At 38.7% G+C, this 25994-nt stretch overlaps 1 protein-coding gene across 1 annotated transcript in view; it reads right to left on the bottom strand.

The window, feature by feature from the left end:
• GDA (guanine deaminase) overlaps positions 1-25994 on the bottom strand; it is a 127455-nt gene that overhangs the window by 43366 nt on the left and 58095 nt on the right. The window contains exons 2-3 of the mRNA XM_027549468.1: positions 12883-12971; positions 5324-5495 (exon numbers count right to left, since the gene is read on the bottom strand). Of these exons, the coding sequence (XP_027405269.1) occupies positions 5324-5495; positions 12883-12971 (261 nt within the window). The remainder of the gene's footprint in view (positions 1-5323; positions 5496-12882; positions 12972-25994) is intronic.

Below are 25994 nucleotides of genomic sequence, written 5' to 3'. Positions count from 1 at the left end.
TGAGGAAGCAGACCAAACTAAGACAATCAGAGGCATAAAATTATCTAAAATTAGCATTGCTACATGTATATAACAGGACACAGTATCCTTGAAAGAGGAACAGGCTACTGAGCAGCAAGAGTGAATCAATGACTTGCAAAGTTGGGATACTGGCATTCTCTAAGAATGTAGCATAAAAGTATATACAGAAATGTCACTGTTTTCCTAACAAGAGCTACCAAAAGAAAGAGCACATTGGAAAGGAAAATATACTAAGAGCAAGAGAAATGGCGGGTGGGGGTGGGGTAGGGGGCGGGTGAGAGGCAGAGAAATTGAATGAGCATGTGTGCATGAGAAAGATTTATTTCCCAAAATGGAAATGATACTATATTAAAGAAATGAGCTGAAAAAAAAAGAACAGATCTATAAGTGAAATTGCAGAACACAAGGATGAAGAAAATCCTGTAGGACAGCAAATTAACTAGAAAGGAAAGAAAATCAGATTTACATTAGTACATTGGATGCTGGTGAGCAAATCAAGAATTCTCTGTAGAGCTAAAGTGCATCATTCAAGAGTCAAAACAAATTTTTGGTAATTCAAGGGTTTGGATTATCACCCACTTTATTGGGAAAGATTATCATTGTCTATATCCTAAGAAAATGAATCCAAAAGAAAGACTGGGCATCCAAATTTAAAACATTTTAAATTTAGATGGTGAAAAAAAAAATTGGAACTAAAATCTCACATGATATAACACAGGACATGGTGAGGGAGGTTCTGTCTTGAAGAAGAGAAGACTAGGTTTCTTATCCTATTAAATGGGAGACTAGAGGAAAATGATAGAAGACTTGTAACACTTAATAGAAGACTTGTAACACAATTTAATCTAATAGATATTTTTTCAAAAGTCATTTTGACAGACAAAAATGTCTTTTTAAAAGTGTACAGAGTAATCATAAAAATTGACCTTTTGTTAGGGAGGGATTGGGGGCAGGAGGAGAAGGGGACGACAGAGGATGAGATGGGTGGATGGCATCACTGACTCGATGGAAGTGAGTCTGAGTGAACTCCGGGAGTTGATGATGGACAGGGAGGCCTAGCGTGCTGCAATTCATGGGGTCGCAAAGAGTCGGACACGACTGAGCGACTGAGCTAAACTGAACTAAAGAATGGAGAAGGAAATGGCAACCCACTCCAGTATTGTTGCCTGGATAATCCCATGGACAGAGGAGCATGGCAGGCTTCAGTCCATGGGGTCGCAAGAGTCGGACATGACTTAGTGACTAAACCATCCATCCATCCAATTACCAAGAAACATAACCACACAAGTTACATTTACTAACCAGAATAAAATGAAACTCAAAACAGAAGTGTAATCTGACATTTTCTAAATTCTCAACACTTTAAACACCTTTCTAAAACGGGCTTGAAGAAGAGATCAAATGGAAAATTTCAGTTAATTAGCTATGATGACAGTGGAAGTAATACTACCAGACACCAGGAGCAAGTCCTTTCTCTGAGTCAGGGGGGATAAAGGTTCTCAAATAGAAAGGCTTCTAGATGAGCAACTGCCGTTTCATACTGGACTGGAACAAACTAGAGAGACTAGAAAGTTCAAGAATTGGCTCAAATTATATTTAAGGGACAGGACAAGGAGAGCTCACAGAGGAGTGGGGTAGGGGGAAAAGTGGGGGAGGAAGACAGGCAAGGAAGAATAGAAGGAGGAACCCACAAAGTTACTCATATTGGAACCCACTGAGTTCAGCCAAATGTGGGTGCCTTCTGTATGTAATTTAAAAAGTAAGGAACAAATCCGGTTTTAAAATCTTACTGGATAAGCCATTTAAAATGCAGCTACTCTTCTTCACATGTTCTGTGTTTGGGTGTTCCAGGTCCCTGTTCCACCCTGGTTTCTCATAGGCTTTTGAGAGGGCTCTTCCATTAATGATCAATTTTGTATTTTTCCCATTTATAAAGAAATCTAGCAGCAATAACATCAAAATTGTGGCTGTGTTGCCCAACCTTTCCCCAGCTTTTAATTTTTGATAAGAATTGTTGAAACCAAGCCTTTTGAGCTCAAAATAGATTGCAAACTTAATATGACCAAATGCTGGAGACGATGTGGAGAGAAGCGAACCCTTCTGCACTGTTGGTGGGAATGTAAATTGGTTAAGCCACTATGGAGAACAGTATGGAGGTTCCTTAAGAAACTAAAAATAGAGCTACCATATACCCCTGCAATCCCACTCCTGGGCATATATCCAGAGAAAAACATGGCCTGAAAAGATACATGCACTGCAATGTTCATTGCAGCACTGTCTACAATAGCAAGACAAGGAAGCAACCTAGATGTCTATCAACAGAGAAACGGATAAAGAAGATGTGGTACATATATGCAATGGAATATTACTCAGCCATTAAAAAAGAAATAATGCCATTTGCAGCAACATGGATGACCTAGAGAGTGTCATACTGAGTGAAGTATGTAAGTGTCACACTGAGTGAAGTAAGTCAGACAGAGAAGGAGAAATAGCATATGACATCCCTTCTATGTGGAATCAAAAAAGAAATAATCTTTCTTGCAAGATAGAAAGAGACTCAACCAACTTAGAAAACGAACTTACGGTTGCCAGGGAGGGAAGGGATAGTTAAAGAATTTGGTCAAGTACACACTGCTATATTTAAAACTGATAACCAACAAAGACCTATTGTATAGGATGTGGAACTCTGCTCAATGTTATATGCCAGGCTGGATGGGAGTGGTGTTTGGTGGAGAATTGATACCTGTATATGTATGACTGAGTTCCTTCTCTGTTCACCTGAAACTACCACAACATTGTTTATCAGCTATACCCCAATATAATGTTTTTGGTATTAAAAAAATTTTTTTAATTTAAATATTTATTTATGTATATATTTATTTAATTGGCTGTGCTGAGTTTTACTTATGTCATTCAAACTCTTAGTTGAGATATGTGGGATCTAGTTCCCTGACCAGGAATCAAACTTGGGCGCCCTGCATTGGTGGCTTGGAGTCTTAGCCACTGGACCCTAATTAAAAAAAAAAAAAAAAAGTTAATATGATCATGAGCTTCAAAGCCACTATCAACAGGCCCCTTATCAGATTATATAATTTCCATAAGCTAAAATAGGGGAATAGAGTGGCCCTGACCTCTTGTCTTTTTACCTTGTACTTAAATTATTTGATACCTCTTTGGAATTAACTGAATTCATCTGCTGAATTTTCAATAACCCCATAGAGTAAACATATTCATTCCATTATCCAGAATATTTGCAACCAGTTTGTCTTAGTATATTTACAAAGAATCTCATTCTCCTGTCCTTTGACTCATATTAATCTATATAATATACCAATTCCTGAACTTTCCAGTCTTTCTATTTCATTCCAGTCCAAAGTCCAATTTGAAATTTCAATCTCTTACCCAGTTTGCAATGTTTAAAGGGAGATATTCTAGGACTGACTTATTGGAATTTTTTTTCTTAACAATCTCAAGAGATGTTTGCTAACATATACTTTAAATTGTTTTCAGATTAAATTATTACTGTGCAAAACTCTGGGGTCTTGATTGCCTATTTATAGATCCAGGACTGTTTTCTGAGGCAGACAATAAAAAACAAAACAAAAAATGTCTTGATTTATGAGTATTGCCTCAGCACCTTGGTTTGCATTGCCACAGGTGATCTTCAGCCTAAGGGACAGATTCTAATTAGCAAATCTCAACTTTCTTAACCAGATGTCCATTATACTCTCAGCTCATCCAACTCTTAAAGTCTATGGGCCTGGCTCACAATCAGAAACAGAGGATATGTACACTGAAAATACTTGTTGAGAGTAACACCTATTTCTCCTATTTTGTACTCACTGACAGCAAATATTTGATTTCCCTCTCTGGTTCAATTAAAGCCAAATTTGTGACAGATTCTAACAAATGCATGGACCCCCATAGTATACATTTTTCTTGGTTTATTTTTTCCTTTGCTCTGATTTCATGACTCATTTTCTTCTCTTGTACACAATGCAATTTTAAGATATCTCTTTTTAGAACAATGCAAGGCAAAAATAAATTTTGAGAATAAAAGATTTGGTGTGGTTAAAACGATTCATTAACACAATGCACTAGCAACTTCCTACACAGCTTTAGTCCTCAGTTTTCCTGGTGTCATGTGGATCCATGCTAAATATGTAAAATCCACAATTACACTGAATTTATAACTAAGCAAGGCAAATATATAAATGACAACACTTGCTTTTACTGTTCAAGGCTTGGATGCTGCAAGATGTGGGAAACTGGCAGGAAGGCTAGGTCACTGTATAAGGCTTATTATATTATCACCATCACAACACTACTTTAAGAGAAAACCCATCAATGAGTCTAACAAAAATGCAGGAATGCTCAGACTAAGTGTTCTACATGACAAGAGTTAGTGGTTAGATAAGATATTTGCAGCTTTAATTCTCAAATGCAGAAGTTATCTCTGGCTGCTGAATCGCTTGGGCTTGGGGTTGGAGCAGATAATGGGAGCTGGTTTTCCTCAGAGAGTGAAAGAAAGGGTATTTCAGGGCCTTTAGTATATACTGGGTTGGCCAAAAAGGTTGTTCATGTTTTTCTGTAAGATGTTATGGAAAAACCCAAACAAGCTTTTTGGCCAGCCCATAGTTGGCACATACTGCAGCCACTGTCCTCAGACTGAATTAGCTCCATAGTTCCCTCTAGTGGGCTAATATTCACCACATTCCCACACGCCCTGCAACAGGAGACCATCCTAAAAGCTACCAAAATAATGTGATATCCTTCTAATTTTAATTTTAGATTTCCTTGGATATTTCTTAGAGCAAATACATATGTTAGGCACTATTTTAAGAGCTTAACAAGTATAGACTTTCTTAATTATCATAACAATCCTAAGAAGTAGGTGCTGTCATTATTTTTTTTTTTTTTTACAGATGGAGAAAGTGAGTCACAGAACTTTAAAAAGGTTACACAGCTATTCCATATGGTGCCCAGAATAGCACTGTGGGTTGGCAGGAGTAAAGGAATACACATATGCATTAAACCCAAATTTAGTAAAAAAAAAAAAAAAAAGAGTAATGAGAACCCAGGGGGATTTGAGGATTTAGATTCAGGTGTTTCTTGGCTAGTGACTAGCTGTGTAGGTGAAGTGGTCACAAACTCACTGAGCTGTGAAAGAACTAAAAACATCTCTGTAGTCCATGATAGTCTTAACTGCCTGTTTTTAATAACTTAAATCTGCCCCCAAGAAATGGATGTTTCTATAGATGACTGAATATAATACACCAATACTCATATGCAAGATACTTACAACAACTCTGGTATATACTTCTTCAGCAAAGTCAATGCTCTGGAATTTGTGTTCTGTAGGAAATGTGTACTTGGTCAACCATTCCAAAAGTGGGAGGTCCATATTACTCCCGGCAAAGTAGTACTGAGGGGCATGGATGTGTGTGTCGACCAGCCCAGGCATGAAGAACTCACTGGAAATTAAGATAGGGAGAAAAGAATTTAATAACATCTTTAGTCATTTTCCATATCTTTAAATCATGTTTTCTCTAGACAGTGATTTAATTGTTTATTCCACCCAGAGTAGATGCAATGAGATGAATGTAAATTATCTTATTATTTAGAAGTCAGAAAATAAAAAATGAAACTCTGCTAGGGGAGAGACAGCCCTAAATTGGAATGGCTTGGTGTGAAGTTAACCAAAGAAAAGTGTTTGAATACTTAATTTAGTGAATTAATATATATTTGTTACTCTGTAGCTAGGAGGGAGGGAATCATGAGAATACTTGACCCTCTGTTTTTTATTTTCTTTGGCAGAACTGTGACATATTGAACCCTGGGTTCAGGAAGATAAATCTGGTGGTGACAGGCATGCATGGGGACACCCTTTCAATCTGTCAAGCATGAGAGCATTTCTGAATAAAGGAAAAGTATAAGTATGAGGGAAAGAACTTGACCTTTTATTAGCTCTAGGTAGTAGACAGAGTCGGACACAACTGAAGTGACTTAGCAGCAGCAGCAGCAGTAGAAGAGAGGAGGTCACTCAGTCATGTCTGACTCTGTGATCCCATGGACTGTAGCCTACCAGGCTTCTCTGTCCATGGGATTTTCCAGGCAAGAGTACTGGAGTGGGTTGCCATTTCCTTCTCCAGGGGATCTTCCTGACCCAGGGATCAAACCCAGGTCTCCTGCATTGCAGGCAGATGCTTTACCCTCTGAGCCACCAGAGAAGCCCCTTAGTAGAGGAGAGGAAAGAATCAAAGCATTCTAAGTATATCATTTGTGGAAGGCAGTTTATTATAGGGGTTACATATATACATTCTTGACTAAGACTGCCTGATTTTGAATTTAGGCCCCACCATAAAATGGCAGTGGTATATTCAACATATTATTTAACCTTTCTGTGACTCAATTTCCCCATGTAAAATGGAGATAGTAGTTTCACAATAGGGCTGTTGTGAGGATTGAGTTAGCATTTGTAAACACAGTGCCTCGGTAATGGAAAGCACCCAGAAAAGTAGCTGTGAAAATGATATAATACTCACAATAAACACATGAAGTAGTACTGTGATCCCCAGCCACAAAAGAGTAAACCGAAAGCTGGGGAAATTTAAATAGCTGGAAAAAAGTAATCATTCAACTTCAGCTCTGGAGTCAAAGAGAGTAAGTTTTTGAGCATGTGAGGCTGAACATATGACATAAAGTACAGAGAACTTATCAGGAAAATCCATTATGAGGGAGGCGCAATGTCATACTAAGCCTACAAAATATGACCTCCAACTCTCCAAAAAACGATTGAACACATGGGATAAGAGGTCACAGAGTTATAAATGGGATTCAGATCTGACAGTCTCCCCTGATTAGGTATCCCTAGAAGTTGGTGGTATAAGAGATTTCTGTAGAAGAAAGAACAAAGCTAAAATTAAGCCTTGAGCAGTACCCTCCACTTAAGAGAGTAAGATTAAGGAAGAGAAGGCCATGCTCAATCTAGGCACAATCACTGTCGGGAAGATAGAGACTCATGATAGAGAGGTGTCGAGGACAGCAGTGAAGGGAAGGACAGGGACCAGTGTCAAAAACTGCAAGAGTCAGGACCCTGAGAGAGCACTCCATACAGTGACTGGGGAGACACCTGATTTCACATGGGCAAGCACTTCATTACCAAAGTACTTACCCAGTCCAAGTATGTCTTAGTTACTGTCCTAGATGCTGACAAGGAAGCCATGAATAGGAAAGACAAGTGGAGACAGAAATGACTGGACAAAAACTCTTTGGTAGTGAAGGTTAGAATGGTAATATAGGGGAAGAGTGAAAGTCACTTTTGTTTCCCATGTAGGAGAAACCTGAGCATGTTATGAAGATAGCAGAGATGGAAGAAGGACATAAGGCAGGGGACAATGTCTTCAGAGGCAACAGGGAGTGAGGATTTATCATATCAAAAGTTTAACTTTCATCCAGAAAACCTAGCAATCCTTTTTTAGGAAACAAAGTATTATGAAATGCTTATTAATAGAAACATTCACTTAATCAAAGTTAGAGTTCAAGGTTAATACAGAAAGCAGTACATGCAGGAATGTGGACTGTCAGGGCTGCATTGAGATAAGCAGTCACCGAGCCCAGTTACTCACTAAACAAAGAACAAAAGGAAGTTTGAGGATGGCAATCTCATTAGTGGCCCAGCCAAGCTTAGAACTCAGTTCTCCACTCAAGACGTCACTTGTAGCTAAACCATTATCATCAAAAGTCAAACTGGAGGCAAAGCAGAGAGGTTTGGAGGCTGAAGCAGGATAAGATGAAAAAGCTCTCCTTTCTCATCCTATTATACTCTTCCACTGTCCTCTTTTCACTTTACTTAATCACTATCCTAATTTCCTTATAAAAATCTCAATTTTCCCCTGATAAAAACCATCAACTTCACATTCTAAATCTGGAGTGCTGGCTAGGCCTGATCAGAACCTGAGGAAAAAGAACAATATGTGCTCCTATGTACATTTATCAGAACACTCACCTGTCTTTTAATCAACTGGAAAATGCTAGTAAAAGCCCTACCCTACAATCAAGACACATGACTCTCTATTTAAAAGTTTGAGTTACCCAATCTGTCTGCCCTCACACTATTTACTACCCTCATCAACATGCCCTGCAGGGGATGTGATGGTTTCAAGGGCCTGGGAACCCCAGGCTGTTTGAAAACCACTCTCGCTGCACAAAGAAATGCAAGGGTATGATAACAACATCTTGTACTTATTAAAAATTTTGGTATTTGTTCATTGTGGAGTTTTTGCATTAATTTTGATTTTTAAAAATACTGCAGTACACTATTGTTTATCTTGATTATTAAGGTTTTTGCCCTCCCCACCTTTAAATTCCTGTGTTCAAGGTGAATGTCTCACTCTAATCCTGGCTCTGCCATGTCTGTCTGGTGCATGGTCACAGTCTGATCCACTCCTATCAAGGCACTGCTGAGTGCTCCAATTATAATTTTCATTAAAAAAAAAAATCCACACTGTGCTGATTTAATTTTTTTCTTCCCTTGTCACTTTTCTATGTGTAGTGCATATAAGTCTCCTGGAATGTACATTTGTTAGATGGATTTAACTCCAAGAGAAGCCTCGTAAAGAGGGAACAAGAGGATATAAAATCCACAGATGCATTCACCTCGATCCACATCCTCCAAACACTCCACCATCCTCTCATTTTCCCAACCTCTGTCTCATTCACTCCCAAAGCTTCTTCTGATCCTTCATGATAAAAGCATGCAAGAAGGTGACTTATAAATGTCAATTGTTCTTCAACATATATCCTGGTGAAAATGCTCCAAGAGGAAGCAGATGGTAACACCAGAGGTGAAATGATCTCCATGACCACTGATTCATCCACATGCCTATTGGCTGCATACTTCTAAGCCCATGAGAGGCAGCGAGAAGGAGGTAAGAGATGTGATTATAAATGTAAAGTGCAATAAAACTTTAGGGCCAGTTCCTCATCACTCTGGATTGTCACCAGCTTTTCTGCCTCAAAGCCTTAGGGGAAACACAGTTCACAGATGTGCTTCAGTGGATGAGGTATCTACACCATCTAGGACAATCCTTTGCTAACAGCCCAGGAGACAAGCTCAAAGAGGGGAAGTGCCTGCTTTCCACCTAACAGCTGCAAAACTGTAGGGTGAGGATTCATGCCAGGTGTTCTGATTCCTAATTCAGTGTTCTCACTACATTATTCTAAACCCTAAAAGTGTTTGTAGAATGAAAACTATTTGGTTGACTTTGGAAGTTTTATTGACTTTGGAAACATACTTGGCCTAAACCCAGACAAAAATCTTTGAATTTAAAAAAAAGTATTCCCATTTCTTTTTAAAAAATTTTATTTATTTATTTTAATTGGAGGCTAATTACTTTACAACATTGTAGTGGTTTTTGCCATACATTGACATGAATCAGCCATGGGTGTACATGTGTTCCCCATCCTAAACCCCGCTCCCACATTCCTCCCTATCCCATCCCTCAGGGTCATCCCAGTGCACCAGCCCCAAGCACCCTGTATCATGCATTGAACCTGGACTGGCGATCTGTTTCACATATGGTAATATACATGTTTCAATGCTATTCTCTCAAATCATCCCACCCTTGCCTTCTCCCACAGAATCCAAAAGTCTGTTCTTTACATCTGTATCTCTTTTGCTGTCTTGCATACAGGGTCATCGTTACCATCTTTCTAAATTCCATATATATACATTAATATGCTGTATTGGTGTCTTTATTTCTGACTTACTTCACTCTGTGTAATAGGCTCCAGTTTCATCCACCTCATTAGAACCGATTCAAATGCATTCTTTTTAATGGTTGAGTAATATTTCATTGTGTATATGTACACCAGCTTTCCTATCCATTCGTCTGCTGATGGACATCTAGGTTGCTTCCATGTCCTGGCTATTATAAACAGTGCTGTGATGAACATTGGGGTACATGTGTCTTTTTCAATTCTGGTTTCCTCAGTGTGTATGCCCAGCAGTGGGATTGCTGGATCATAAGGCAGTCTATTTCCAGTTTTTTAAGGAATCTCCACACTGTTCTCCATAGTGGCTGTACTAGTTTGCATTCCCACCAACAGTGTAAGAGGCTTCCCTTTGTTCTGCACCCTCTCCAGCATTTATTGTTTGTAGACTTTTTGATAGCAGCCATTCTGACTGGTGTGAGATGGTACCTCATTGTGGTTTGATTTGCATTTCTCCGATAATGAGTGATGTAGAGCATCTTTTCATGTGTTTGTATGTCTTCTTTCAAGAAATGTCTGTTTAGTTCTTTGGCCCATTTTTTGATTGGGTCGTTTATTTTTCTGGAATTGAGATGCAGGAGTTGCTTGTATATTTTTGAGATTAATTCTTTGTCCGTTGCTTCATTTGCTATTATTTTCTCCCATTCTGAAGGCTGTCTTTTCACCTTGCTTATAGTTTCCTTCATTGTGCAAAAGCTTTTAAGTGTAATTAGGTCCCATTTGTTTACTTTTGTTTTTATTTCCAATATTCTGGGAGGTGGGTCATAGAGAATCCTGCCATGACTTACGTCAGAGAGTGTTTTGCCTATGTTTTCCTCTAGGAGTTTTATAGTTTCTGGTCTTCCATTTAGATCTTTAATCCATTTTGAGTTTATTTTTGTGTATGGTGTAAAAAAGTGTTCGAGTTTCGTTCTTTTACAAGTGGTTGACCAGTTTTCCCAGCACCACTTGTTAAAGAGATTGTCTTTTCTCCATTGTATATTCTTGCCTCCTTTGTCAAAGATAAGGTGTCCATAGGTGCGTGGATTTATCTCTGGGCTTTCTATTTTGTTCCATTGATCTATATTTGTGTCTTTGTGCCACATACTGTCTTGATGACTGTAGCTTTGTAGTATAGTCTGAAGTCAGGTGGGTTGATTCCTCCAGTTCCATTCTTCTTTCTCCAGATTGCTTTGGCTATTCAGGGTTTTTTGTATTTCCATACAAATTGTGAAATTATTTGTCCTAGTTCTCTGAAAAATACCATTGGTGGCTTGATAGGGATTGTATTAAATCTATAGATTGCTTTGGGTAGCATACTCATTTTCACTAAATTGATTCCTTCAATCCATGAACATGGTATATTTCTCCATCTATTTGTGTCCTCTTTGACTTCTTTCATCAGTGTTTTATAGTTTTCTATATATAGGGTTTTTTTTTCTTTAGGTATATTTATGCCTAAGTATTTTATTCTTTTCATTGCAATGGTAAATGGAATTGTTTCCTTAATTCCTCTGTTTTCTCATTGCTATTGTATAGGAATGCAAGGGATTTCTGCATGTTAATTTTATATCCTGCAACTTTACTATATTCATTGATTAGCTCTAGTAATTTTCTGGTGGAGTCTTTAGGGTTTTCTATGTAGAGGATCATGTCATCTGCAAACAGTGAGAGTTTTACTTCTTTTCCAATCTGGATTCCTTTTATTTCCTTTTTCTGCTCTGATTGCTGTGGTCAAAACTTCCAAAACTATGTTGAGTAGTAGTGGTGAGAGTGGGCACCCTTGTCTTGTTCCTGATTTTAGGGGAAATGCTTTCAATTTTTCACCATTGAGGATAATGTTTGCTGTGGGTTTATCATATATGGCTTTTAGTATGTTGAAGTATGTTCCTTCTATGCCTTCTGTCTGGAGGGTTTTTTATCATAAATGGATGTTGAATTTTGTCAAAGGCTTTCTCTGCATCTATTGAGATAATCGTATGGTTTTTATTTTTCAATTTGTTAATGTGGTGTATTACATTGATTGATTTGCAGATATTCTCAGGCAAGAATACTGGAGTGGTTGCCATTTCCTTCTCCAGAGGATCTTCCCAGATCAGGGATCGAAACCACCCTTCTGCATTGGCAGGTGGATCCTTTACCACTGAGCCATCTGGGAAGCCCTGTACCACTAAAGTAGTTGGAAGATAAAATCGTAGCTTAAGTGCTCTTTTGGAGATAGCTTTATATAGTCAAAGCTATGGTTTTTCCAGTAGTCATGTATGGATGTGAGAATTGAACTATAAAGAAGGCTGAGTGCCAGAGAATTGATGCTTTTAAACTGTTGTGCTGGAGAAGACTCTGGAGAGTCTGTTGGATTGCAAGGAGATCAAACCAGTCAATCCTAAAGGAAATCAACCCTGAATATACATTGGAAGGACTGATGCTGAAGCTGAAGCTCCAATACTTTGGCCACCTGACTCATTGGAAAAGATGTCGATGCTCAGATAGATTGAAGGCAGGAGGAGAAGGGGATGACAGAGGATGAGATGGTTGGATGCCATCACCAACTCAATGGACATGAGTTAGAGCAAACTCTGAGAGATGGTGAGGAACAGGGAGGCCTGGTGTGCTACAGTCCATGGGATCACAAAGAGTTAGACATGACTGAGACATTGAATAACAACTTCCTTATGCGCGCTGTCAGAGTTTTTCCTCTCTAAACCTCGTCTCACCTCCCACTAGTTCATCTCTATCATGCTCCCTAATTACTTCCTTTACAGAAGGCATCACTGTCATGCTTACCTATCTGTGCACTTGTTTATGCTCTCTCTTCAGCATGGACCATAAACCCAGTAAGCACCAATACTCTGTATATCATTTTCACCTCCAGATCCTATTCTTGCACATAATAAATGCAATAAGTATTTGCTGAAGAAGTAAGTGAATGATGGAAGCCTCTAGTTCTCAAAGTTTCCACCTTTCAGCTCCATGTTCTCTATTTACCTTCTATTGCCCATCTCTTCCTCAAAAAAAGAGAAAGACCTCTCTGTCTCTCAAGACAGGTTCTTAGCATTTGAGACTAGTTAATAGCATCAAGTAAAAGGGAAGAAGTTGACTCTGACTTACTGGTGGCTCAGTTCTCTTATTTCACACGACTTGAAGCACCATTCTTTGGCCAGCTTTTCTTGTTGGGATGCTTCTTCCAAAAACACTATCTTTAAAAAAAAGAAAGAAAGAAATGATAAATTAATGAACCATGGCCATTTGTTGTTATTAAATGTCTAAATTTTTCAAGGGACTATCCCATAGCTGAACTAATTTTAAAGGGTATTTGACACCAAATGGGATACAGATTAGGGGTAAAGACAGAGATTTGTCTTTGTCCAAAGAAATAAACTGCATGAAATTTCTCCTTTTCTGCCATTCTATAGATATAAGTAAGACTTCAAAAATTCTAATTTTAAGATACAGGGTATTAAAAATGGATAATTGATGTCTATTTCTGTTCACCCCCACAAAATGATTAAGGGAAACAACTGTTTATAGAAAGCACCTCAGTGCTGATGAATGAGAGATTTTTGTTAGGCTATTATAGGGAACCCAAGCCCAGAACACAACAGGAGTACATCGTAAGGCAGTTTATTAACAGTGAATATAACTGCATGTGATAACTGCCTGACAATGGAGTCTTAGCATGAACTATGTTGATGTTCTGATGCTAGACATCCATTGTAAAGAGGTCTGCCATATTTTCTAGTATTGTGCATGAAACACTAACAGAATGATCTCTCACATGGGGCTTGTGAGTCCATGCACAATAGGTGAGAAACCTTGGACGGGTCTCAATCTCTCTTGGTCTGGTTTTCACATCTGCAAACTGAGGCTAACATCAGTACATACTTCACAAAGTGACTGTGAAGATCAAATATTCTTAATTTTTATTAAGAAGTTAGCCCATCCCTGGAACATGTTAAATGCTAGATACATTATTTTCTACTGTTTATTCTTTTTAAGTAGACTGTGATTGCTTTCTCTATAAAAGTGGATTGTAAAGCAAGAAAAGACAAGGAAAAATGAAATATATGTGAACAAAATAACCTGTTTTATGCAATAAACATTATTTTCATATATTTTCACATTAGTGAAAATAAATGTTTCATGGAACATGAAATATTGAAAATACTTACAGAAAATGTATCTAGACAATTAGAAGCCAGACAATATTGTGCAGGAAAGTTTGTGGAATAAAAAAATAAAATAAATACTGACTTTTCTATTCTTTGATGATATCTTTTTATTAAAAAATAGGGATTTTTATCAGAAGAGAAAATGAAAAATGTAATTCCTACAAATAAGAAAAAGTAAATTGATGATTCCAAAAATATTTTTGAATCAATAAATCAAAGCAGATATAAAGTTAATTAAAAATCACAAAAACAGAACTTATTAATATATCCCAGAGCTGATTTACCATTATCAAAAAAAGAAAGGAGGGAGGGAGGAAGAAAATTTTTGTAAAGTACTACATTCATACATTTGAAACAAATACTTTTCAGGAAAATATAAATGATCAAAATTTATTCTGGAGATATAGGAAAACTGAATGAATCAGTAATTCTATGAGAAACTAAGGAAAATTTACTAACCATTTAGGGAAGCTCATGGTTCAGAACCATGCTGTCTAATAGAAATAAAATGCCTATCACAAATGCAAGCCACATTTATAATTTTAAGTTTTCTAATACCTACACTAAAAGCATAAAAGTATAAAACAGTAAAATTAATTTTAATGACATGTTTTATTTATCAACATAGGTGGCCATGGTAAAAGATTATCATGTCAATATAAAATCAACATAAAAATTTTTAATTTTACTTTTTTTCATATTTAGTCTTTAAAATCCAAGGTATGTTTTATATTTAAAATATATTTCAATCTGGTTGATAAATTTTCTTTAGAAATACTTAATCTATATATTTTGACTTTACATAATCTACAAAACATAGACTCACATAACCAGGTTGTCCTTAAAAGACTGCAACACTGAAGATAAGTATCAATTTTTAATGAGAAATTAAATTTAAAATAAAGATAAAATTTTAAAGTTCAGCTCCTCAGTCATATTAACCACATTCAAGGTGCTTATTATACCATATTAGATAGCACACAGAGAATTTTATGACAAAGCTCTTTCCAGCTTACAAAGAACATATAATGTCTGTGCTAAGAGTTCCAGAGCATGGAAAACAATGGACACCTCTTTATTTCTACAAAGCTACCACAATCCTCATACTAAAACCTGACAATACACACACATATACGTAAAAACAGATACACAGACAGTGAAAATTATTATAACCCAATGCCTCTGTAATATAATTATTAAATAAATAATAATAATACAGATGCAAGGGGCTTCCCTGGTGGAGAATACACAACAGAAGAACTATACAAAAAAGGTCTTAATGACCCAGATAACCACGATGGTGTGGTCACTCAGCTAGAGCCAGATATCCTGGAGTGTGAAGTCAAGTAGGCTATAGGAACCATTACTATAGACAAAGCTAGTGGAGGTAATAGCATTCCATCTGGGCTATTTAAAATCTTAAAAACTGATATTGTTATGGTGCTACACTCAGTATGTCAGCAAATTCAAAAAACTCAGCAGTGGCCACAGGACTGGAAAAGGTCAGTTTTCATTCCAATTCAAAGAAGGGCAATGCCAAAGAATGTTCAAACTACTGCATAATTGTGTTCATTTCATATGCCAGCAAGGTAATGTTCAAAATCTTTCAAGCTAGGCTTCAGCAGTACCTGAATCGAGAACTTCCAGATGTATAAGCTGGATTTAGAAAAAGCAAAGGAACCAGAGATCAAATACCCAAAAGTCATTAGATCATAGGAAAGCAAGAGAATTCTAGAAAAGCATCTACTTCTGCTTCATTGACTATGCAAAGGCCTTTGACTGTGTGCATCACAACAAACTGGAAATTTCTTAAAGAGTTCAGAATACCAGACCACTGACCTGTTTCCTGAGAAACCTGTATGCAGTTCAAGAAGTAATAGAAATGGATATGGAACAATGGACTGGTTCCAAATTGGGAAAGGAGTACATCAAGGCTGTATATTGTCACCCTGCTTATTTAACTTCTATGTACAGTATATCAGGCAAAGTGCTCAGCTGGATGAATTACAACCTGGAATCAAGATTGTAGGGAGAAATATCAAAAACCTCAAATACGCAGATGATACCACTCTAATGGCAGAAAGCAAAGAGGAACTGAAGAGCCTCTTAATGAAGGTGAAAGAGTAGAGTAATAAAAGAGCTACCTTAAAACTCAACATTCAAAAAACTAAGATTGTGGTATCCAGTCCCATCACTTCATGGCAAAAAAAAAGCGGGGGGAAATGGGAAAATGTGGAAACAGTGACAGATTTTATTTTCTTGGGGTACAAAATCACTGCAGATGGTTACTGCAGCCATGAAATTAAAAGATGCTTGCTCCTTGGAAGAAAAGCTATGACAAACTTAGACAACACATTAAAAAGCAGAGACATCACTTTGCTGACAAATGTCCATGTAGTTAAAGCTATGGGTTTCCCAGTGGTCATGTACGGATGTGAGAGTTGGACCATTAAGATGGCCTAGTGCCAAAGAATTGATCCTTTCACATTGTAGTGCTAGAGAAGACTCTTGAGAGTCCCTTGGATAGCAAGGAGATCAAACCAGTCAATCCTAAGGGAAATCAATCCTGATTATTCATTGGAAGGACTAAATTTGAAGCTTCTATACTTTGGCCACCTGATGCAAAGTGCCGACTCATTGGAAAAGACCCTGATGCTAAGAAAGAGTGAAGGCAGAAGGAGAAGGGGGTGGCAGAGGATGAGACGGTTAGATAGCATCATCGATTCAGTGGACATGAATCTGAGCAAACTCCAGGAGACAGTGAAAGACTGGGAAGCCTGGAGTGCTCCAGTCCATGGGGTCGCAGAGAGTCAGACATGACTTAGTAACCAAACAACAACAGATGCAAAAATAATCCCAATGATATACTGACAATAAAAAGCAAAAATATGTTAAAATAATAATTCAGCATGTATGCAGTATATAACCCTCAATTACTTCAAGCAAGCAAGACACACTTTCAGTGAACTTATCAGTTCAGTTTAGTTCAGTTGCTCAGTCGTGTTCGACTCTTTGCGACCCCTTGAATCACAGCACGCCAGGCCTCCCTGTCCATCACCAACTCCTGGAGTTCACTCAGGCTCACATCCATCAAGTCAGTGATGCCATTCAGCCATCTCATCCTCTGTCGTCCCCTTCTTCTCCTCCCCCCAACCCCTCCCAGCATCAGAGTCTTTTCCAGTGAGTCAACTCTTCGCATGAGGTGGCCAAAGTACTGGAGTTTCAGCTTTAGCATCATTCCCTCCAAAGAAATCCCAGGGCTGATCTCCTTCAGAATGGACTGATTGGATCTCCTTGCAGTCCAAGGGACTCTCAAGAGTCTTCTCCAACACACAGTTCAAAAGCATCAATTCTTTGGCGCTCAGCTTTCTTCACAGTCCAACTCTCACATCCATACATGACTACTGGAAAACCATAGCCTTGACTAGATGGACTTTTGTTGGCAAAGTAATGTTTCTGTTTTCAATATGCTACCTGGTTGGTCATAACTTTTCTTCCAAGGAGTAAGCATCTTTTAAATTCATGGCTGCAGTCACCATCTGCAGTGATTTTAGAGCCAATAAATAAATAAATAAATAAAGTCTGACACTGTTTCCACTGTTTCCCCATCTATTTCCCATGAAGTGATAGGACCAGAGGCCATGATCTTCGTTTTCTGAATGTTGAACTTTAAGCCAACTTTTTCACTCTCCACTTTCACTTTCATCAAGAGGCTTTTTAGTTCCTCTTCACTTTCTGCCATAAGGGTGGTGTCATCTGCATATCTGAGGTTGTTGATATTTCTCCTGGCAATCTTGATTCCAGCTTGTGCTTCTTCCAGCCCAGCATTTCTCATGATGTACTCGTTAAATAAGCAGGGTGACAATATACAGCCTTGACGTACTCCTTTTCCTATTTGGAATCAGTCTGTTGTTCCACGTCCAGTTCTAACTGTTGCTTCCTGACCTGCATACAAATTTCTCAAGATCACCTGCCGGTCAGGTGATCTGGTATTCCCATCACTTTCAGAATTTTCCACAGTTTACTGTGATCCACACAGTCAAAGGCTTTGGCATAGTCAATAAAGCAGAAATAGATGCTTTTCTGGAACTCTCTTGCTTTTTCCATGATCCAGCGGATGTTGGTTCCTCTGTCTTTTCTAAAACCAGCTTGAACGTCTGGAAATTCATGGTTCACATATTGCTGAAGCCTGGCTTGGAGAATTTTGAGCATTACTTTACTAGTGTGTGAGATGAGTGCAATTGTGTGGTAGTTTGAGCATTCTTTGGCATTGCCTTTCTTTGGGATTAGAATGAAAACTGATCTTTTCCAGTCCTGTGGCCACTGCTGAGTTTTCCAAATTTGCTGGCATTTTCAGTTCAGCACTTTCACAGCATCAACTTTCAGGATCTGAAATAGCTCCACTGGTATTCCATCACCTCCACTAGCTTTGTTTGTAGTGATGCTTACTAAGGCCCACTTGACCTCACACTGCAGGATGTCTGGCTCTAGGTGAGTGATTACACCATCATGATTATCTTGGTCATGAAGATCTTTTTTGTACAGTTCTTCTGTGTATTCTTGCCATCTCTTCTTAATATCTTCTGCTTTTGTTAGGTCCATACCATTTCTGTCCTTTATCGAGCCCATCTTTGCATGAAATATTCCCTTGGTGTCTCTGATTTTCTTGAAGAGGTCTCTAGTCTTTCCCATTCTGTTGTTTTCCTCTATTTCTTTGCATTGATCACTGAGAAAGCTTTCTTATCTCTCCTTGCTATTCTTTGGAACTCTGCATTCAGATGCTTATATCTTTCCTTTTCTCCTTTGCTTTTCACTTCTCTTCTTTTCACAGCTATTTGTAAGGCCTCCTCAGACAGCCATTTTGCTTTTTTGCATTTCTTTTCCACAGGGATGGTCTCGATCCCTGTCTCCTGTACAATGTCACGAACCTCCGTCCATAGTTCATCAGGCACTCTATCTATCAGATCTAGTCCCTTAAATCTATTTCTCACTTCCAGTGTATAATCATAAGGGATTTGATTTAGGTCATACCTGAATGGTCTAGTGGTTTTCCCTACTTTCTTTAAGTCTGAATTTCTCAATAATGATTTCATGATCTAAGCCACAGTCAGCTCCCGGTCTTGTTTTTGCTGACTGTATAGATATTCTCCATCTTTGGCTGCAAAGAATATAATCAATCTGATTTCCGTGTTGACCATCTGGTGATGTCCATGTGTAGAGTCTTCTCTTGTGTTGTTGGAAGAGGCTGTTTGCTATGACCAGTGCATTTTCTTGGCAAAACTCTATTAGTCTTTGCCCTGCTTCATTGTGTATTCCAAGGCCAAATTTGCCTGTTACTCCAGGTGTTTCTTGACTTCCTACTTTTGCATTCCAGTCCCCTATAATGAAAAGGACATCTTTTTTGGGTGTTAGTTCTAAAAGGTCTTGTAGGTCTTCACAGAACCATTCAACTTCAGCTTCTTCAGTGTTTCTTGGTGGGGCATAGACTTGGATTACTGTGATATTGAATGGTTTGCCTTGGAAACGAACAGAGATCATTCTGTTGTTTTTGAGATTGCATCCAAGTACTCCATTTCAGACTCTTTTGTTGACCATGATGGCTATTCTATTTCTTCCAAGGGATTCCTGTGCGCAGTAGTAGATATAGTGCTGGGCCACATAGCGTGGGTGGCTGCAACAGCGCACATAGCGCAGCTGAGAGGAGCTACCCCACGTCCGAGGTCAGGGACAGAAGCCGGGAGGACCCCATGCCCGAGGGGCAGTGGCCAAGAGGAGTTACCCCATGTCCGAGGTCAGGGGCGGCAGCCGAGAGGAGCTACCCCACGCCGGAGGCCAGGGGCGGTGGCTGGGAGGAGCAACCCTATATCCAAGGTCAGGAGGGGAGGCGGTGAGGAGATATCCCTCGTCCAAGGTAAGGAGCAGTGGCTGCGCCCAAGTTAAGAGAAACCCAAGAAAGACGGTAGGTGTTGCAAGAGGGCATCAGAGGGCAGACACACTGAAACCATAATCACAGAAAACTAGTCAATCTAATCACACTAGGACCACAGCCTTGTCTAACTCAATGAAACTAAGCCATGCCCGTGGGGCCACCCAAGATGGGCAGGTCATGGTGGAGAGGTCCACTGGAGAAGGGAATGGCAAACCACTTCAGTATTCTTGCCTTGAGAACCCCATGAACAGTATGAAAAGGCAAAATGATAGGATACTGAAAGAGGAACTCCCCAGGTCGGTAGGTGCCCAATATGCTACTGGAGATGAGTGGAGAAATAACTCCAGAAAGAATGAAGGGATGGAGCCAAAGCAAAAACAATACCCAGCTGTGGATGTGACTGGTGAAAGAAGCAAGGTCCAATGCTGTAAAGAGCAATATTGCATAGGAACCTGGAATGTCAGGTCCATGAATCAAGGCAAATTGGAAATGGTCAAACAGGAGATGACAAGAGTGAACGTCGACATTCTAGGAAACTGAACTTATAGCTGATGTTAAATAGTTATGCAAGGGCTCTACTCCTCAGAGACCATTGGAATAAATCCATCTGCCTTCTTTTCTGTTTCTTTCAGTCAACATGAAAACTTGAATTCACCTACTTCTCAAATACACAGCAGGGATCCTGATCTCTACCATTATCTTCATAAAGCTCTGTACTAGTACCTTGTTCCTGACCTGCTCCCACCACTCTGCACTCCACTATGACCTCTTGCTGCTGCTGCTGCTGCTGCTAAGTTACTTCAGTCGTGTCCGACTCTGTGCGACCCCATAGATGGCAGCCCACGAGGCTCCCCTGTCCTTGGGATTCTCCAGGCAAGAACACTGGAGTGGGTTGCCACTTCCTTTTCCAATCCTCTTGTTACTGCCCATCCATAAATAGCAAATTCCTCTGTGTCTTCAATATCTCCTCTGAGTTTCTCCCTCCTGATAACTGGGGCTTTTCTCTAAGGACATGGCCTCCCCTACACTTCTCAAATGGCAAGTATTCATATATCAGGGTCAGGCAGTGAGTTTCCATACCCACAACGGCCATTTCTAAACCATGTTTCCTGCAGCTTTTTGCAAACCTGCAACGCTCCTTTAAGACCTGCTCCTTTTGGCTTTCAAAGCATTCTTCCTCTCTTTGTTCTTCTGCTTTACCAGCCCTTCTCTCACTGTTCCCATCTGTTAATGCCCCCACACTCCTGTCCACTGCAAGCCCTGCCTTTACTCCTTATAATATCAACATGGACAATCCTTTCAAGATCATAGGACTTATTTCCATGAACTCATTTTCAGTGATCTGTTTATGAACACATGAAATTTATGAACTTCACATCATGGCTACAGCTCAGGCATTTTCATAACCTTAAATGCCCTACTTCTAAAACCACAGAATCACACAACTGACCACCATTTCCTCTTTTTCCTGTCTGCCATTTCAGCTATTCCAAACAATCATCCACCTTAAAAAGCCTTCCCTTTCCGTTCTCCTCTCTACTTTCCCCCAGTCCATCAACCATCTTCTTTTGCCAATTTGGATTCTACCAGCTATTATTTTATATTTCTTATATCTTTTAGTTGACACACATATAGTAAATGTTTAATCCTGACTACAACCAGCCCTACTTCTCTGGGTTGCACCCAAGGAGTCAAGCAGCACTGCAGCAAGCACACCATACAGCAGATGGAGTATCCATAGTTATCAAGCTTGAAGGTGCTCCAACCAATGTCTGCACCTTGCTCCCTATGACATTTCTCTAGCCCTGTCTTTACTGTCAATAAAACTGACTGAAGGCCTAAATGCTTATCCACTGATAGATTATTAGAAGTATTTTTTGGTAATAGATTAATAAACAGTTTTTTAATAGAATAACTCAAAAGGAGTTCAAAGAATTGAGGGCTATTGGTACAACAAAACCCATCCCATTCCCATCTTCTTGATTTATGTGAAAATGTTTCTTAGCACTTACATCTATAAAAATGAAAAAAATAAGAAAAACATTGATACTGCTTCTGTTTAATTCTACCAACAAGTAACACTCATCCATAGATACATTATGTAGGTTGGAAGAAAAAACAGACTTTTTGTACTTTTACATTTAACAAATTACTTTTCAAAATGTGTGATATACTTTTAAAATGTTCCTTATGGTCCCAAGAAATTTAAAATATTTAAATTTATGCACAGAAATTTTATTGCAATGGTCGATCAATAAAAGAGTTAAAAGTGTAAAACTATACTATATTAGCACAAACTGTAAGGAAAGGAGAATAGAATTAGTAATTCTAGAAGAAAAAGGGTCTATATAGCATTTCAGATTATTAATAAGGAGCTAATTCATGATTTTTAGAAAAAGAGATTAAGGTAGATATCAAATCACTATGTTTTGATTCCATCAGACATATTTTAAAAAGTAATAGCATAGCTTAATTTTAACATGCATATATCTATAATGCTAAAAATTATAAGCTTTATATGTTTCCAAATTTAATAAAAACTATATGTATCAACTTTTAAAAATGCAAAAGCATATAGGTTTTTTCAAAATTCTTTTGGGATCATATTAGTAAAAAAAACCATGAAGAGTATTTCTCTAGTCAACTCATATTCCAGCCCTCCACCATGATAATTTAAAATCTCCCTCTCTTCAAACCTCTTACTCGTCTTACCCCAAAATATATTTATCAAACATTTGCAATAGTTAAAAAATGCAAATAATTTCAAAGTAGTCAAATAAGAGATTGGTTAAATATAACCAAACTGCAGCAATTAAAAGTATCACTGAAGACATACTTATTGAATTATTCTCAATACGATCTTAAGATTTTTTTTAAAATGCAACTTACTAGGTAACATATGATAACAATTTTTTGATAACAATAGTGTGTGTGTGTAAGTGAGTGCTATGATGAAAAATAAAGCAAAGTAAGTGGATAGTGTATGATGTGTGATGAGATGTTCTCTGAAATATGATGTTTAAGCATTGATTTGCATGAAGGGAATAAACCACTTACATATTCTTAGAAGAACATTCCAAGCAGAGGGAACAGCCAGTACAAGGACCCTGATATGTATATTCGAGTTAAATTTAAATTAGATGCTTGCCCTGTTTGGAAACACCAGGAAGAAAAGTAAGAATAGAGTACAAAGACTAGAAGAAAAAGTGGTAAAAAAATCAGATAGAGGAGGCAGCAAGGGGCTTTGTAGGTAGGTCATAGCCTTGAGTTTTGCTTTTAGGAAACCTTTAAAAATATTTTGGAAAATGAATGTGGAAAACTTATAAAATATCATTGATATTGCCTATATGGGGCAATGGCCCTCTTGTCCTGGTGTTACCTGGGCTTATGTGGCCATTCACATCATTGACTCAGATCATTCACCAAGAGTGCCTATTAAGACCCACCACCTTCCTCTTCACAGGCCTCAGTCTAGGTGGGCTGTCAAGCAGATATATAAGTCATTAAAACCCAAGTTTCAAAAATCATAGCTGGTGCCAATTGGGCAGAAACCTTCTCATCCGACCCCTTGTTTTTCAAATGAGAATACTGAATCCCTTTTGTTAAGCAAACAACTCCAAGTGCACTCTTAATGGAAACAGGGACTATTTAGGATGAATAATAATGAGAATGTCAGAAATACTAAAGCCAAAAGCAGATGAGTAATGACTGTCAGCTAATGAAAAGAATCTGTGCAAGATAGAGGCTTCAAACACCAGATGGCAAATGTGGGCAAGAGGCTTGTTGCTATGGAACAGAGTAAACTCCTCTTTGGGCCATTGTGAAATAGTTTGGCCATCTAACAAAATAAGGTAATGTATGTTGCATCACAAAATCCACTCTTAGGCATGTTAATGGGAGACAAAAAGCAGATAAAAATGTGAGATCCCAAAGATTTCTGAAGCTTTTGGACAGAGATGAAAATTGCCATATTAGCTCAATTCACATCAAAATGATTAATGGAAAAGAAAGATGAAGTGACATTGCCTTTAAGAAAAAATGTCAGCCTATAAAGGTAGAAACAAGGGAATTTGTGTTATGAATCACCAAAGGATAGCATGAAGGACTTAGATCTTCAGGTACAATATTCTCATTTTACAGATGAGTAAACAGGCCAGGATATGTGACTTGTTCAGAGTCACCAGACAAGGCAGGAGTATCTCCTGGACTTGACCCACCTTTCCTGAGATTCTTCCAGACCTCTACAACTGCTTGTAGGGTATGGAGTTAGAGAAGGCGAGGTTCAGAATAAGAAAGAGACCGGCACTTTATAGGAATAGATCACCTTTAATGGGGCGAGAAGGGACAGCAGTCAGATTAGTGAGCTGCAGCACTTATCTAAGAAAAGAGTAAGTATATATAGGCATGTATGTGGAAAGCTACTGTCTTAAGGGGGCCTGTTCTCCTCCAAGGTTGTTCAGATAGTTGTCTCTTAAATGGCTGGGGCAAGGAATTTTGGAGATCAGCCAGAGGCTGGACCAGCTGGTAGCTGGGCATAATCAACCTGATTCCCATTATTTTTTCTTCCGGTGAGAGTTTTTTGTTTTGCATAGAATGGTGGGGAGGGCCTGGAGGGGAGTTTTAACTCCAAGCTATTTTGACCCATGTAACTTTCCTTTACTGCTTCTCTAATACAGTATAAACCAGGAGTCAGAACACTTTTTATAATAGGTCAAACAGTAAATATTTTAGACTTTGTGGACTGTATTATTTTTGTTTTAACTAGTTAACTCCATCACTGTAGAGCCAAATCAGCCATAGACAAGATGTACACAAACAGGTATGGCTTTGTTCCAATAAAACTTCACTTACAGAAAATGAAATTTACATTTTACATAATTTTCACTTGTTATAAACTATTCTTATTTTTTAAAACCATTTAAAAATGTAAAAATGGGCAGACAATCTAAATAGAAATTTCTCCAAAGACATATAAATGGACAATAGGCACATGAAAAGATGTTCAACATCACTAATTATTCAGTTCAGTTCAGTTCAGTAACTTAGTCGTGTCTGACTCTTTGAGACCCCATGGACTGCAGCGCTCCAGGCCTCCCTGTCCATCACCAACTCCTGGAGTTTACGCAAACTTACGTCCATTGAGTTAGTGATGCCATCCAGCCATCTCATCCTCTGTCATCCCCTTCTCCTCTTGCCCCCTATCCCTCCCAGCATCAGAGTCTTTTCCAATGAGTCAACTCTTCACATGAGGTGGCCAAAGTATTGGAGTTTCATCTTCAGCATCAGTCCCTCCAATGAACACCCAGGAATGATCTCCTTTAAATGGACTGGTTGGATCTCCTTGCAGTCCAAGGGACTCTCAAGAGTCTTCTCCAACACCACAGTTCAAAAGCATCAATTCTTCGGCACTCAGCCTTCTTCACAGTCCAACTCTCACATCCATACATGACCACTGGAAAAACCATAGCCTTGACTAGACGGACCTTTGTTGGCAAAGCGATGTCTCTGCTTTTGAATATGCTATCTAGGTTGGTCATAACTTTCCTTCCAAGGAGGAAGTGTCTTTTAATTTCATGGCTGCAGTCACCATCTGCAGTGATTTTGGAGCCCAGAAAAATAAAGTCTGACACTGTTTCCACTGTTTCCCCGTCTATTTCCCATGAAGTGATGGGACTAGATGCCATGATCTTAATTTTCTGAATGTTGGGCTTTAAGCCAACTTTTTCACTCTCCTCTTTCACTTTCATCAAGAGGCTTTTTAGTTCCTCTTCACTTTCTGCCATAAGGGTGGTGTCATCTGCATATCTGAGGTTATTGATATTTTTCCCGGCAATCTTGATTCCAGCTTGTGCTTCTTCCAGCCCAGCGTTTCTCATGATGTACTCTGCATATAATACACAGGGTGACAATATACAGCCTTAGAAATGCAAATCAAAACTACAATGAGGTGCCACTTCACACCAGTCAGAATGGCTATCATCAAAATGGCTACAAAGAACTAATGCTGGAGAGTCTGTGGAGAAAAGAGAACACTGTTGGTGGGGATGTGAATTGGTACAGCCACTATGGAAAACAGTGGGGAGGCACCTTAAAAAACTAAAAATAGAGCTACCATGTGACCT

The sequence above is a fragment of the Bos indicus x Bos taurus genome, chromosome 8, assembly GCF_003369695.1.
Source record: "Bos indicus x Bos taurus breed Angus x Brahman F1 hybrid chromosome 8, Bos_hybrid_MaternalHap_v2.0, whole genome shotgun sequence".
In the NCBI taxonomy this organism is placed as follows: Eukaryota; Metazoa; Chordata; class Mammalia; order Artiodactyla; family Bovidae; genus Bos; species Bos indicus x Bos taurus.
The sequence above is the reverse complement of the archived record's forward strand: the minus strand, read 5'-3'. Positions and strand labels throughout refer to the sequence as shown.